General features: G+C 33.7%; 2 protein-coding genes across 4 annotated transcripts; one reads left to right on the top strand and one right to left on the bottom strand.

Annotated features, from left to right (window-relative positions):
* Positions 1–2,326: 2,326 nt before the first annotated feature.
* On the bottom strand, positions 2,327–5,836 carry LOC143429662 (BTB/POZ domain-containing protein KCTD9). 3 transcript variants are annotated; one of them, XM_076905341.1, is made up of 7 exons: positions 5,708–5,836; positions 4,739–4,860; positions 4,102–4,278; positions 3,843–4,003; positions 3,494–3,720; positions 3,025–3,354; positions 2,327–2,950 (listed from the first exon to the last, which is right to left on the bottom strand). In XM_076905341.1, the coding sequence occupies exons 1-7, from the start codon at positions 5,756–5,758 to the stop codon at positions 2,834–2,836; spliced, it is 1,185 nt and encodes a 394-aa protein (XP_076761456.1). In that variant the 5' UTR covers positions 5,759–5,836; the 3' UTR covers positions 2,327–2,833. The 3 variants fall into 3 exon arrangements, with proteins under 3 accessions (XP_076761456.1, XP_076761458.1, XP_076761457.1); XM_076905343.1 differs by having other exon boundaries at positions 4,102–4,243; XM_076905342.1 differs by having other exon boundaries at positions 5,812–5,831.
* Positions 5,837–6,463: 627 nt separating this feature from the next.
* On the top strand, positions 6,464–13,210 carry LOC143430050 (uncharacterized). The gene is made up of 3 exons (XM_076906022.1): positions 6,464–6,732; positions 7,308–11,077; positions 11,781–13,210. Exons 1-3 carry the CDS (start codon positions 6,598–6,600, stop codon positions 11,881–11,883), a joined length of 4,008 nt encoding a protein of 1,335 aa, XP_076762137.1. The 5' UTR covers positions 6,464–6,597; the 3' UTR covers positions 11,884–13,210.
* Positions 13,211–14,786: the final 1,576 nt, after the last annotated feature.

Genomic DNA, 14,786 nt, shown 5'->3' with positions numbered 1-14,786 from the left:
GAGAAGGGCTTTCAGCCTCGCGAACGCTCCTTCGTAGGTACCCTCGCTACAGTTTACAAGTGCACTTAACCGCGGCGCAATTATCGAGGGTGAGATACTTTGCAGTTAAAAAGAGACGTCCAGCGAAGAGTTCAGAATTTATTGCTTGTTATTCGACTGTGGACGTTTGCGCAAGATTATACTTTTTTTTAAATGCAATACAACAGAACCTTGGTTCATTTTTGTTTAAAAATTTCATTTTTTTTTTCTATTTCCGAATTCTATTATTCAAACAGTGATTGCTGAGTGACGTCAAAAACCATAGACTCGTTTCAAATACGAGCAATGGTGTCGCGTCTACAAACTTCACTAACGCAAACGCTCGATTGGAAACGGATCTATTGTCATCATTTCTCATTGGAAGGACGCGCAGTGGACCAAATAACAATTCCAGATGATATAGTGGTACATTGATTATTCGAACAAGCTGATAGATAGTCCAGGATTAATCCACTAATCGTCAAGATAAAAATGCTCGGATGAAGGATAGATCTGAAGGAGAATTACCTTGTTCTTGGCTAATTTGTTTCTTATCGTCGCACATGAGCGGAATTTAACAACGATTAATAGATAGAAGCGAAAGATTGAAAGTTGATGCAAGCTGGTAGATTATTCATAATAAAAAGTAGCAGAGAAAGCGAACAATTTATAATAGGAACGTGCAATATAAAAATGATTTTTATATAAATATCCATAACAAGCCTGCTACTTTTATTATGCAGATATTCGTATATTGTTTATTATTAGCATGCAACGCTTACCAGTTGATGTAAGGGATGAATGGAAAACCCTCGAGGGTGGTCGTCCTTTTAAAACTCTCATCAGAATGGCACCATTCGAATCGTAGATGATGTAGACTGTCTATTAAAAAAAAGCAAAAATGTTATAATTTTTTTTTTAAACTGTTGTAACTTAATAAGTTAATAAAGTTCGATTAAATTACAGTGTGTAAAATTAACTGAAATATAAAGATACTCACTTTATCGACTTCTGAAGCACTGTTTTATATTTTGCAAGTAAGCACTGACTCTAATACCGAATGCGAAAGGAAATAATTTAATGAAATATGAAAATAAAACACGCGATCGATTAAATTACCATCGGCGAACAAGCACAGACTCTACGTATGCGATTAAAGATATTAAAGACATTTCTCGAAGTAGATACTGACTTTACCGACTGCACTACACATAAATACAAAAATTTGTTTTAAAAAAAGTATATTTTTATTAAATCTCCATAAAGAAGAAGTGTTTTAATTTGATAATTAATCATGTTCACGAAATTTCCACTTTAAATTCTTGTTCTCTCAGCTTCTAATTTTCAGTCGACTGCATGACCTGCAACAGATAAGAATCAAACATTGAAGAAAAATACGTAACAATAAAATAATAAATATGTAACAATATAAAATAATAAAGACTAATAAATAACGATAAAACGTAAAATTAGTAAATAACAATTAAAATGTAAGTACAAATGTTAACAAGATAGTAGAACGACTATTGCTCAGTCGATAAGCAAGGGTTCTATGGCGCTTATTGGCGCGTAATTTAATATTAATTTACTTACAATAAAAATTTGAAATAAGAAAAATGGCGCGATAACAATATCAATTTCAATTAAATTGTGATTGATTCAAGGTACTGAACACTTTTAAAATCTACGACCACCACTTATTCTCTCCTCTCCTATTCTCTCTCCCCCTTCCACTTCTCAGTTTAACATTCTCCTTTAATGTTTTTCTTTGCTTTTAATTATAATTCACAATTCAATTATAAAAATAAATCGAGTGCATTCGGCTGTTTATATTAGTTTCTTTATATTTCTTCTATAAAAAGAGAACAAAATTATACCCTAACGTTTAAAATAAATACGTTTTTGAATTTTTAACAATCACGTAGAACACAAAAAACAATAAATGCGTATTTATCGCAGTGTTACACAACAAACAAAATTAAATACCTTATGTTTTATTTAGATGGAGCAGTATAAATTACTTACACTATTATCATACATCCGTTCAATTTACACACAGTCACTGCATACTCTCATCATTGAATCTTGATAATTACGTATAGACAAGGAAATATTCACACCTTTCCCTAATACGGTCTTACTTCCTGGAAATATTTATATAGCGAATAAGGTCAATTCGTATTTGCGTAATGCGATATAAAATAAAGTTCCAAAATGATAATTGTCCATTGCTTATAGAAATTCACGTTACACGTTGCAACGTGGACCTGTGTACAAAAGTACAGAAACAGGCGAAGTAATAGTTAACAAATCGACGAGTGAAATGATTAACTATATCACAATTGCTACTCATCTCAATATTTTTCGCCATCTTTTCTGATAATCGATACGTCAAAGTTCTACTATTTTCAAAGTAACAAGCAATGCATCATACTTTTATTTTTGCTGATCGTTACGATAACGTCGTAACGTCCGTTGTTCTTCTATTGTCCTCGAATTGGACCATTGGATATTCACGTGAATAGACTAATTTATATTTTTATATGATAAATATATACCCATAATATAGGTATATATTTTTAAGAGACCACAGTTAAAAGATATAAACCCATTAGACCATCGATTGCTGTGCTAGACCGTGGATTCATAACGCGACACGAGTTGGATGCAACAGCCACGCATGCAAGCAGAAAAATTAGGCGCTCACATTGCGTTGATGATCACACGCGTTATACATCTACAAGGATTATTTAACTGAAATGATCGTTACCCTATTAGATAAATAAATATCTACATCACAGAAGCCAAGCCGTGTTTATCGTATCGTTTGTGACATATGCAACGGCGTTAACATCAAATCAAACGCCGCATCTTTGAAGTTAGCACCGCGCAAATTTGCGTCGTGTAAATCGGATCCTGATAAGTCACAGCACTGCAACAGATTTAAATGACTCAATCTTAATATAAAAATAACCAAAACTGGATAGTTATAGTTAAGAAAAGTACCTCTAAATCGGCTCCAGCTAAAACAGCTGACCTCAGGATACAATTCCTTAGGATGGCATTTTTTAGCGTGGCTACCCTCAAATTAACGGCGCCCATGATGCTGCCCTCGAGATTGGCACCTTTAAGATTCACACCTTCCATATTAGCGGACAATCCTGAAGGATCTTCGAAATTGCACGAATGAAGATTGGCGGCAGCTAAATTTGCGCACAACATTCTTACGCGTATTAACTGGGCACCTTGTAGATTCGCATGAGACAAATCTGCTCGTTCGAAACAGCAGTCCGATAAGTTTGAACCGGCCAAGCTACAACCTCGCATAACCGCGTACTGAAAAAATATAACAAAATATATTGTTTTAAATTTATACAACTTATTTTTTACTTATTATACACTTTGTGTACGCTGGATGAAGTTAGAACTCTAAGCGTTTAATTAATAATGTTATAATAACCTTAAAATTAATTACCTTAAAATTAATATTCCTAAGATCTAACTTGGACAAATCAGCACCGACAAAATTAACACCTTGAAATCTGAGTTCTGAGGTTGTAGGCGTTGACATAATTGCTTTGAGTACATCTTTCCGCGTGAAAGATACCAAACCGCTTCTCTGAAGCTCCTCTTCGTCGGCCATTGCTGTCAATATTTCAATAGCACCTTCAATTCCATAAAAACGTGCTTCTGCCAAAACACCTGCAACAATTCATTAACTTTCATCTTGAAAAATATATTTATCAAAATCAATATATAACAATTCAAACTGAATACTGAATTATGAACAGAAATATAAATAGACAAAATAATAAGAAGTATACCTGCTGCATTGACATTAGCATCAAGTATTATCTGCCCGTGTCTTAAATAATTTAACAATGGCTCGAAGTACGTTGGACTTCTATCGATTAAAAATGCACCGTTCTTATCTTGTTTGCTAGGTAAGATTCTTTGCTCTGTGCCCGTAGTGTCTGTAAACATTCTACGTTTTCATATTATAAGTAATTGTTTTAAATTCTCTACAAAATGAGCAGCGCTTATGAATTTAATCGAATACCTTTTTAAGATACAATCGCTTACCTGGCCAACATGCTCATGGGTTCCTTCTTTGTCAAGGTATCTCTGGTTGTTGTAAAATATTTTCCACCAACATTCAGCGTTATCCATTCTGAATGCATGCTTAGCTGACTTTTAGTACAAATCTTATCCTTTGGAATAAAATCTTCTCCGCATGAAACATATAAAACATCATCATCCCTAAAAAAAGTCCATCTTTTACTAAAATTGTGTATATTAATATTGTTATCATTATTATTATTCACATGAAACTTAAAACATTTGAGTGAATGATAAAATCAATGTAAATAAAATATACACAATCATTCAAAAGTTTAAAAATCTTAATTATTCAAACTGACTCAAAACTACAATTTTGGACTTAATTAATAGTATACTGTGCGTAAGTCAAAAGAAGTCTCTTGGTCAGAGTAGAAACGACACTTCTTTTCTAAGAGAACGATGGAGATGTAAGTATCGAGAGTCAGTGAAATAGCAATCCTCTTGATCTGTTCTAGCCTGAGAAACTTCTGACCTCTGAATAGTACACAATAAGATTTCGCAGCAATAATAAACGTCATGCATTAAAAATTCATTAAAAAAATAGAACGTTTTAATACTTTTGAACACGAGTATATTAGAGTATATCGTTTATTTTTACCGGAGTAAATTAACATCATCGATTTCTCCGCCTTGGGCGTTAAATATTCTTTTGATAGTGATATTAAATTTCGAACCGGCTGCTGTTAGCAATTCATCTAATGAATCGTTTACCATAAACACCTGAAACAGAAAAATAAAAAGTTCTACATACATCATTTATTTTCGATACTTGAAATATTATAATTTCTTAAAATAATCACCTGAATAAATTTTTGGTTGATAAATGTAGGTGTTATATATAACGAAAGGTACAAAAAAATTAGGAAACATTCGAACTATCTACATGTACTTAATCCTTTAAAAAAAATTCGGTAATCTTAATGCAAATTTTATTAAAAATTCATTACATCAATCTCCTTAGATTCTTTCACTTTTAGCTTAAACCATACAAATCGTCAACAGCAAATACAAGACTATCATTAGAGAAGAAGACTTCAAATTAAATAAAATCTAACAATTATAAAACTATATTCTGAATTTACTTCTTCTCTATCAAAATGTTATTGTATACCAATTTGTACACCATGTATAAAGAAAGCACATTTTATCCAGTAGTAATATACCGTGTGACATTAATTGAAAAGCGTTATATAAACAAAAGTATACTTATTCTTTCGTAAAGTTGAACATTACGCGAGTATAAATACCAACGAAAGAAAATAACCTAGAAGACCTACGTCGTGTGAGAAAAATGATTGCGAAGTACATGCTCGTTCGAGCTTTGTTTACGTTATAAAAAAGCACAGGAGAGGTCTCGAGTACAATAATCTACGCTCTCTATGTTATACAAAAATATCAACTTAAATAACACGCATAATTGGTAACAAAATTGTATACTGTCCAAATGTACGCATAGCCACGACGAAAAAGCAAAACTTGGCAAAATCTAACGCTTGGGGATTCGATGGAAACGAAAAGCGAAGCGTGAAACATAATTTATTATAAGTATGAATAAAATCACAGCCACCTTGCCGTTTGGAACACTGTTTCCATTGACAAAAAGTGTTACTCTCTTCATAACTAGAAAGCAGCGAAACGTAGTCTTAATTAAAAGCACGACGCTAGACTAACAGAGTAACAAACAAGTTCCATTTGACACTGAACAGGTAACCGCATTAAACACTACAGGATCCAAAGTATACATATTGCAGATGCGTCTACCGATGCGATAAACTTAAACACCTACGGTTAGAGTCATAAATCTTTTTTATCGAGAAACGCCTCGAGCGGTAATTTTTATTATATTCGTGCGATACGACAAGTGTACTTGCGCGATACGCTAATCGAATGCGTTGCGGAATACATTGACCAATGAAAAGTGACTTTAGTCTAGATGGTTTTTGGCTCATCAAATAGAACTGATTCTTACTAAATTCTATGCAATTCTCTCGAACTGAATTGTATACAAGTTAAAATAACTTTAAGAGATTGAACATTAATTTTAGATTGAAAATAAATTATTACAATAACTTTATTCTTATTTAAAGCGAAAATAAATGTTTGTAGTAACTTCATTTTTATTAGAAGCGAAAATAAATGTTTGCAGTAGCCTCATTTTCATTAGAAGCGAAAATAAATGTTTGCAGTAACTTCATTTTATCTGGTAATGGCGAGAATACCATCGAGTTCGACCATCTATCTGACTCACACGTAGTTTCGTGGTTGCGAATAAAGGAACAGCAGGATTGGCATCACTGACTCCAATTCATTTACAGACACACACACAGATGTAACGTTTAACCTAGACGGAAAGCCAGAGGCTATGGCTACGTATTGTTACACGGGATGAGTTCGTCGGTGAAAATGAGCAATTGTTTAGCGTTAAAGTGAATTATAATCATTTTAAACGGTACATTTATGATGGAGTTGGGTTTGTCCAACACGCTGTTAGCGGGTGATCCACGATTAGTGGATCACATTGTTGGAGAAGTTAAATCTCAAGGAATTTTCGATCAATTTCGTAAAGAATGTATCGCCGATGTTGATACAAAGGTATGCATTGTGTATTTAAACAATACGCACGTTATACGAACTTTACGCAATGCCGAAACTATTTACACGGGAAAACGGTGACACGCAGTCATTATTTTTAAAAAACCAGCGTTTGTTTCACCATTTTTTTAACATTTCGAGTACAGCAATAAAATCTTTTGTATCACTTCAACTTGATCTTTGTTACGATGATATAAGTATCTTGCGTTACCCAATAAAGTTGAATGCAACGTGTAATTTGATGATATATTGTACGAATCAAGTAAAATCGAACTATTTTCTTATAATTCGTGTGTTTGTCATGAGATTCTTTGCTTAGAAATTGTTTGCCTTTTGTTTATAGTCTGTTTATTGTAGTTCGATATCTGACATTGGTAATGAACGATAACGAGTCTAATAGAAGTGGATATTATGATTTTTTATGAAAAAATGATGCGCATTAATGTTTACATAATAATCAAGTTAAGAGAGTAGCAAATATGAGTGAATAATTGCGATATCTTAATCAATAGCGGTTAATAACGTTATATATGCGCAACGATATTACTAACGATTTCATATTATTCTTGTTACAGCCAGCATATCAAAATTTACATACAAGAGTTGAAGGATCGGTAAATTCTTTTCTTAGCAAGCAATCATGGAAGCCAGATTTGAACAAGAACCAGTTAAGAGACACATTGCGGAAACAGATAAACGAGGCTCCTTATCTAGATGCCGGCGTGGAGCGTATAGTGGATCAAGTAGTGAATCCAAAAATATACTCCGTCTTCATGCCTCAAATCGAGGACGTAGTATACAAATTTCTAGGAATGGAAAGGCCCAAGGCGAAAGAGAAAAACGGTGTGTGTGGCCTTAAAGATTTGTTGCCTAAAGATTTGGATCCGGTCTCGCCTGAGTCTGATAAGAATAGTTTGAAGGATGTATCTTTGGAGTCTGTAGATGCGATGGAAGGTTTAGAGATAAGAAAAGATGCGAAGCTGGCCAACGAACAAAAATTACAAGAAGAGGAAAGTTCCAACGAGAAGAACAAGGATAACGTAATAACTGAAAATGGGCTAATTTCTTTTGAGGAGAAAGCATTGGACGAAACCGATAAATCTTTTAATAAGACTGGTAGTAATTTAAATTTAAATACATCTGGAAAGTCGGACGAGAAAACGGAGGAAGACGAAGAGGACAGTCCCACTTTTGAGCCGATTGATATTATGAACCTGAACGAATCGAACAATTCTAACGATTCACATTTATCCGGTATATCTGAACTAACTAGCCATAGATCTAGAAGTCCTGATTTTTGTAACGAGCTATCAAGGGACAACTTCGACTACAGTAATCAAGACTCGCAGCTGAGCAAAGTCTCCTCCGACTCTCGTTTATCGATCGTAACTGACTTTGGATCCTCGAATCATGCGTCGACACCGATACACGATGCGCTGAAAGAGGATGCTGCTAAAGATAATAAATGTGATGTTAAAAATATCAAGGACAACTTCAAAGCTGTCAGAGAATACGATTCTAACAAGAATAAAAGTAATAAGAATATTTTTGAACTAAATAAAGGTAAAGATGTACAGGATGTTAAAGATTCGAAAAGTGTTAGGAACAGTTTATCCTCCAAAGAAAACTCCCGCGACGCCACGGATAGCGGTATAAAGGATAAGTACGAACAGAAGAATAACAAAGAGAAAAGCCGTGATACTGAGCCCAAGTCGAAATCGAGGGATAAGAATCACGTGAAAGACGGTAAACATCATAGAGATAGGAGTAGTGACAAAAAGAAGGAAAGGAGTCACAGTACTTCAAAGTACGACAAGTATGACAAAAGTAAGACTAAAGATAAAAGTGACCAACCGAAAGAAAGTGCGGATAAGATTAAAGATGTGGAGAAAGATAATTGTGCTAAAGTCAGTACAAAAGAAACAGAGAAGAAAGATAACATCAGTAAAGAAGGCAAAGATTTGAAAGATCTCTACAAGGAAAAGATTCGAGAGCTCAGGGAGAAGAAAGAGTTAACAGAGAAAGAGAAATTAAACAAGGATATCAAAGAATCAAAATCAAACAAGGAAAATAAAGAAAAAAAGGACTCTCCGAAGGACAAAACATCGTACAAAAAGGATCATAAAGGTTCATCCAAAAACTCTTCGTCTAGCTCTCACGAACTCAAAACTATTAAATCGTCTGAGAAAATAGTCGATGGAAAAGAGAAAAGAAGCGAATCGAAAGATAAAGATAAGGGTAAACGAGACGAAAGGCGTAGTTCTAAAGACCACATAAAGTCTAAAAGTTACGCCAGCACCAAATCAGATTCAACGGAGAAGTTGGATAAACAGGATATAAAGAAAGTTGTAAAAACTGAAAAGGAAGAAAAAATCGAGAAGTCTGAGGTGAAGAAAGATGTAAAGTTAAATAGCGAGAAGTTGAATGGTAAGAAAGATATAAAAAATTATGCTCAAAGTAAAAGCTCAACGCGTAATGAGAAATTAGATAACAAAAAGGATGGTAAAAGCGAGTCGCAGCACAAGGATAAAAAACGAAGAGAGGAGAAAAAGTCAAAGCCAAAGGATGATCATTCTAGTTTGAGAAGAAATTCGAACGACCGACGTTCCACGGATAGAGACGGGTCCAATGGATCGAGCAGCAAAAGCTCGCAGTCTAGCAATGCCAGTTCCACTATTACGAACAGTAAATCGGGCACGTCAACTTTCTCCAAAGAAACGAATCACACCAGTAATTCCGGTAGCGAAGCGTCAGACAATACCGAAGAAATACATACGAGCGATATGAAATTATCATCGGAGCAGCAGCAAAATTCTAAATCGGAAAAATCAGCAGAATCGCATGCAGAGTACAAAACGGATAACGCTAACAATTGCGAGATACAAGTTAAACAAGACACGGAGCTTAACAACGTTAATTTACCGTTGAAGAAACGAGCGTTGCTAGATGATAATGGTACTTCAGGAGAAGTAAAGGTGAAGAAGCCGAAGTTCGCGAAGAATATACACGAAGCGAAGAAGTTAATGAAAATTAGGAAACAGATAGAGAAGCAGAAGCTTAAAGAAGAGAACAAAAAAGTGGAGAAGAAAGTTACGCAAAAGGTGGAAGGACCAACGCAGTCGAATAATACAATGAATAACGACAACTTTGAAAGTATGCCGGATGAGGAACGTGTCCAGATAATAGAAATACCGGATGAGGAGTACGAAGAGCCGTATCCTGAAAATCATACCAACTTGACGTTAGAGGAACGATCGATAATGATGTTACAAACGGAAGCCGGTACAAAAGATTTGTTAGAGACGCATTCTAATCTGAAATTAAAACTGTCAGATATTGAATTGTGTATAAGGCAATCGTTAAGCAAAACACTTCCTAATAAAACGTCAGAACAAGTATCTGGCCAACAATCAGTCTCCGAGACTGAAACAAAACTGTCTGACAATAAAGGAACTGAAGAATCACAAAATAAAGAGTCATTGTCTTCTATAACAGAGGAAACAGATAGCAATATAATAGCGAAGGTAGAGAAAGTAAAAGAAACATGCTCGGAAGCGGAAACACAGCTAGAAGACAATGCATTTAAATCAGAAAAGCATGCAACGTCTCGTGAATCGAATGGTTTCGATCTCGATACTGTTAGAAAAGAAGAAAGTAGAGTAGAAGAAGAAGTACCGTTGAGTAGTATAAGAAAGGAGAAAGCGAATTATTCGAACGATAATAAAACTATAGAAATGCCTACGACATCAAAATTTAGGAATGAAAGTGTTCTCCAAGATACTCAAAGTAATAGTTCTAATTTAAGTGGGGATACGAGCAATGGAAGCGGTATTAGACAAACTAAGGAGGAACTACAGGCAATACAATCCACTTCAAGGACGACTGAGGATAATGAAGATTGTCGTTACTTCAAAGTGGATAATGAGAAATCGGAAAAATTCTCTAATTTCTTAGAATCATTGGAACTAGTGGGTAATAGTTCCATAGAGGATATAATAGTGAGTTTAGGGGGGCAAGTTGTATCCTCGATGCCAAAAGCTATGGCACCTCCTTTACCAAAACGCAAGCATTCTTCTAGTCCTTTAACGGATATATTATTAAACAATTCGAATAATAACAACGATGGTCATAAAAAAGCATTGAGTTTACCTAGCGACGAAGCTTTAAATAACATAAAGAAGAGGAAATTGGTACCACCTAAAAAACAAAGGCTTCAATCAAACACATGTGCTCCGCAAGGACTTTCGAATGGAGAAAATTTTGTTATGCCTTTGAGTCCAGAAAGTGATGTATCTGCAACAAGTGAAAAATTACCTTCTTCAAATCTGATTAAGGAAGACAAAAGGTACATTGAATAGTTAGTTAAATCACAGATCCTTTATATTTTTGAAGAAATCTGTTCTGTTTCTAAATGCATGTAACAAATTAAATTATTGTATTTAGATTTATGACAAATTTTCTTTAAGGTTTCTGTCTGTAAAGAAAAATCATCTGTGTGTCTAGAAGCTATTAATCTATCAATTAAATATATATAATAAAATAAACTTAACTTTAATTAGATGAATAACATTTAAATCAACAAATTATGTATTGTATGTTATACAGGATATTGCCGGGATATGTATTACATTATACAGGGTGTAACCAAAGTATCTTCTTCTCAAGGATAAAAAAGGATTCTCTAACCATGGATTTGGCAACTTCTTTTTGAGAACATTTTTTTATTACTAGAGTTTTAACAAGAATGGCTAGCACGCGTAAAATTGCAAGTAGTGTCATCACTTTTTAAAATAAGACTTAACCACTTTTACAATAGTTCATCGTCAAAAGAATATTAACATTTTGGAGGGGAATTTTGAAGAAATGATCCTTTTTCATCCCCAGGAGACTAAAATACAATAACAAAGTTTAGTCACCAATTTCAATTGCACCCTGTATGCAATGTAAACAATTAAATCTATACATTTTTGAGTTATCACAATGTTTTAGTCAAAACATAAATAGAATTTCGCTGATCGTACCGTAACGAGTTTATTATGTAATTACAGCCGGCAAAGAAGCAGCCAGCGTTACTCAAGCGATGACTTATACAAACCACGTCCATTATTTTCAAGTTCTTCTCGCAGAAGTAGGAGGTCTAATCAGGTATAGCTAGTAATTCGTAGTTTCAGGTGTTAAATTATGTTTTCTGTACTTTATATAATGCAAAAAAAAGGAGTCCTAGTTGTTGATCTCTAGCGATACGTTCTACATTGTATTGGAATCAAATATTTTTAAACTTTAATCAATGTAAAATACTGATGTGACCAAAAGAAAGAAATCTGTAAACTATTAAACGCATAGTATCTTTAAAATTTATTCCGAAAGTTCATTAACTCGTGAAACGTTCAAATTGGTAATCTTGGAAGTTATTTTTATTTCTTGGATGTATATTATATTAGAAAACTTGCAAAGTTTTCAATCGGTTGACGTTCTTTAAATTTAATGTATATAAATTTTGGAGAGATGAAATTGGTATTGTAATCAACTAAGAAGATATGTTAAATGTATTTTAAAAGGAACTCTCAAAGACGTTATAATTTGCGTAATTATTAATTGAGAAGTAATAATAACAAACGTAATGCAGTATTAACAGAAGGATATGCACATGAGAATATTTTTAATTAAAAAAAATATATAAATGTTTTTTAAAGATACTTATTTCAATAAATAATATAAAATGCTGTTTGAAAATTTAGAAAAAAATGAAGAATGTGCAAACTACACACATACATTGGATTGTGAATTGTACAGTTACTAAGTTTCATTAAAATTTATTGTAACATTTTATTTTTTCAAAAAAAAGAAAAGAAAACTGGACATGTATAAATTTTTGTGAATAATATATTTTTAAGTTACATTTCAAACTATACTGAGTACTATATGCTCGTGTAGTTATTGTTTATAAAGGGGGAAAAAATGAAAAATGAAAGCAAATGATAATTAATATTTTTTCACACTGGTTATATTGAACTTTTTGTATAAAGCTCATCTCTCTTCTTGTAAAGGATTCACGCGAAATACGGAATTATTAGTGTGCAATTTTCATTGATGTGTATGTTACGTACACATTAAAGAAGTACAGAGTATATTTATAGAATTACAAGTTAAACGATTATTATACACGTTATTTAATACGAACAGAATTATTCGTATAAACTAAGTTTTATGTATGCTTGCAGAAATTTTCTATGCGTGTAATATTCTTTTAAATAACTGTTCACTAAAATTAATACGTGTTGATAAGGAATGCACATGAGAATATTGTAAGTCTGATAACATTAAAAGGAAAAGAATTGTTACTACTTTTGAACACTGATAATGTGATCCCACACCAACTGTTTCTATGTCTTCGCGCGTTCTACTGGCAAATGTTTTATTATTTAAGTTTAAAAGAAGCGAATAGAGAAATAAGAGTGAATCGCTCTGTGATGCTGAAACGGAAGAAAGAAGCAATAGTTCTCACGATGTTTTTCGTTTTGTTTCAAGTACGAAAAAACTGTAGCATGGCGGAAAAATTACAATGCGAAGAAATCGTTCATTTTTTGCTACATTATATAAATTCCGCGGCGTGTCATTTTTTCACTCGATACTTAAAAATTGTAATATTACATTTTTACAGGAAATGTTACATTTATTAATAAGCGTGTTCTTTATTCTGTACATGCATAAGTTTGTATAAATATGTACATAATGCAGGAGTACATTACAACTTTATATTACTGTGAAAATATTGTAGAATATTTTTTCCAACTTTTTAAAATATTTATTGCCATATGTAATATAATAACTAACAATTTATAAAACCCATTACTACTACGATTGCTTTGAAATAAAGCGATTTTTTGTATACATGTTAAAACGGTTTACAAATATTTGAATCCTTTCCTCTAACATTTGATAATTCGACACGAAATTCTATTTACGTAAAGCCGTACAATTTTCTTAATTAGAAGGGATATCAGATGCCGAAAATAAACTTCATTTTTTTTTTACCTCGTAAACAATTCCCGAGTAATAATGTTTAAATGGATCTACATGTAATCTCGCGTATCGTGACTGTGCTGACAGTACGATAAGATGCTTAAAGAAACGAATTAGCAGTTAAGTACAGCGTGTTATATTTGTCGAGTCATCCTATTTTCTTTCAACTTGAACGAAGTTGCATCGGGTGCGGCATTGCCGTTTGAACTCCATGCGAAGTCTACGCGCAATGATGAGCAAAGAAGTTTGTACGTTGTTTGAAAATGTTATGTCACGAATTGAATATTTATGTGACCAAGTAAATTGATACAGCTTATTCGATCGTATAGAATGTTGCAAAGTGGTGCGCGCGATAGACCCGTAATCGCGATATTTTCTATAAATAGAACGACAATACGCAAACTGTTTGTCATACGCCAAGTAACGTAATCTCGTAGGTGTTTGTACAACACGTGTAATTGTCCCAGGATGTTGTCGGGTCGTCTAGAAATTGTTACAAAGTATTAAACGCAAATCGATACGCGCGAGCAGTAAGATTTTCAATCGCGTTGCGCGACAGACATTTTGTAAATCGCGTTGTTCATCGCGTTGAGTGGAAAGGAAGTGCAGACCCTGTAATTGTAGTTTACATAACAGAAAATTCAGAATACATACAGAATACAGATACGTACAATATTTATTTGAAACATGTGACAATTTAACGCGAGACGAACAGAGGTTAAAACTTACTTCTCGCACGATTGAAAAGCAACTCGTTTGCAATACACGTTTATGCCGACAACAAGTTCATTGATCAACAAGCTTGAAATATCAGAAACGCGTTGCGAATTTCTCACAGAGCCATTCTAAATAGTAACGAACTCGAGACAACAGGCAACAAAGCTTGTAATTAGCATAAACATGTCCGAGAGAAGGAAAAGATCGGCGAACTGTAGAGAGATGTTCTTCTCGCTGATTTGAATCATCGTACGAATACGATGCGTCCACGAAACGAACGTATTACCGTGCGTCCTTTATGTGCATGCATAGCG

The sequence above is a fragment of the Xylocopa sonorina genome, chromosome 12 (genome assembly GCF_050948175.1).
Source record: "Xylocopa sonorina isolate GNS202 chromosome 12, iyXylSono1_principal, whole genome shotgun sequence".
Classification (NCBI taxonomy): Eukaryota; Metazoa; Arthropoda; class Insecta; order Hymenoptera; family Apidae; genus Xylocopa; species Xylocopa sonorina.
This window is presented reverse-complemented; position numbering and strand designations above follow the sequence as displayed.

Bases quoted from the DNA above. Each gene is read 5' to 3' on its own strand.
- LOC143429662 (XM_076905341.1), bottom strand. From the start codon at position 5,758: ATGAAGAGAGTAACACTTTTTGTCAATGGAAACAGTGTTCCAAACGGC. The intron at 4,004-4,101 runs GTAAGCGATTGT...ATGAAAACGTAG, and splicing joins CCCATGAGCATGTTGGCCAG to AATGTTTACAGACACTACGG. The intron at 2,951-3,024 runs GTACTTTTCTTA...AATCTGTTGCAG, and splicing joins TAGCTGGAGCCGATTTAGAG to TGCTGTGACTTATCAGGATC.
- LOC143430050 (XM_076906022.1), top strand. From the start codon at position 6,598: ATGATGGAGTTGGGTTTGTCCAACACGCTGTTAGCGGGTGATCCACGA. The intron at 6,733-7,307 runs GTATGCATTGTG...TTCTTGTTACAG, and splicing joins TCGCCGATGTTGATACAAAG to CCAGCATATCAAAATTTACA. The intron at 11,078-11,780 runs GTACATTGAATA...ATGTAATTACAG, and splicing joins CTGATTAAGGAAGACAAAAG to CCGGCAAAGAAGCAGCCAGC.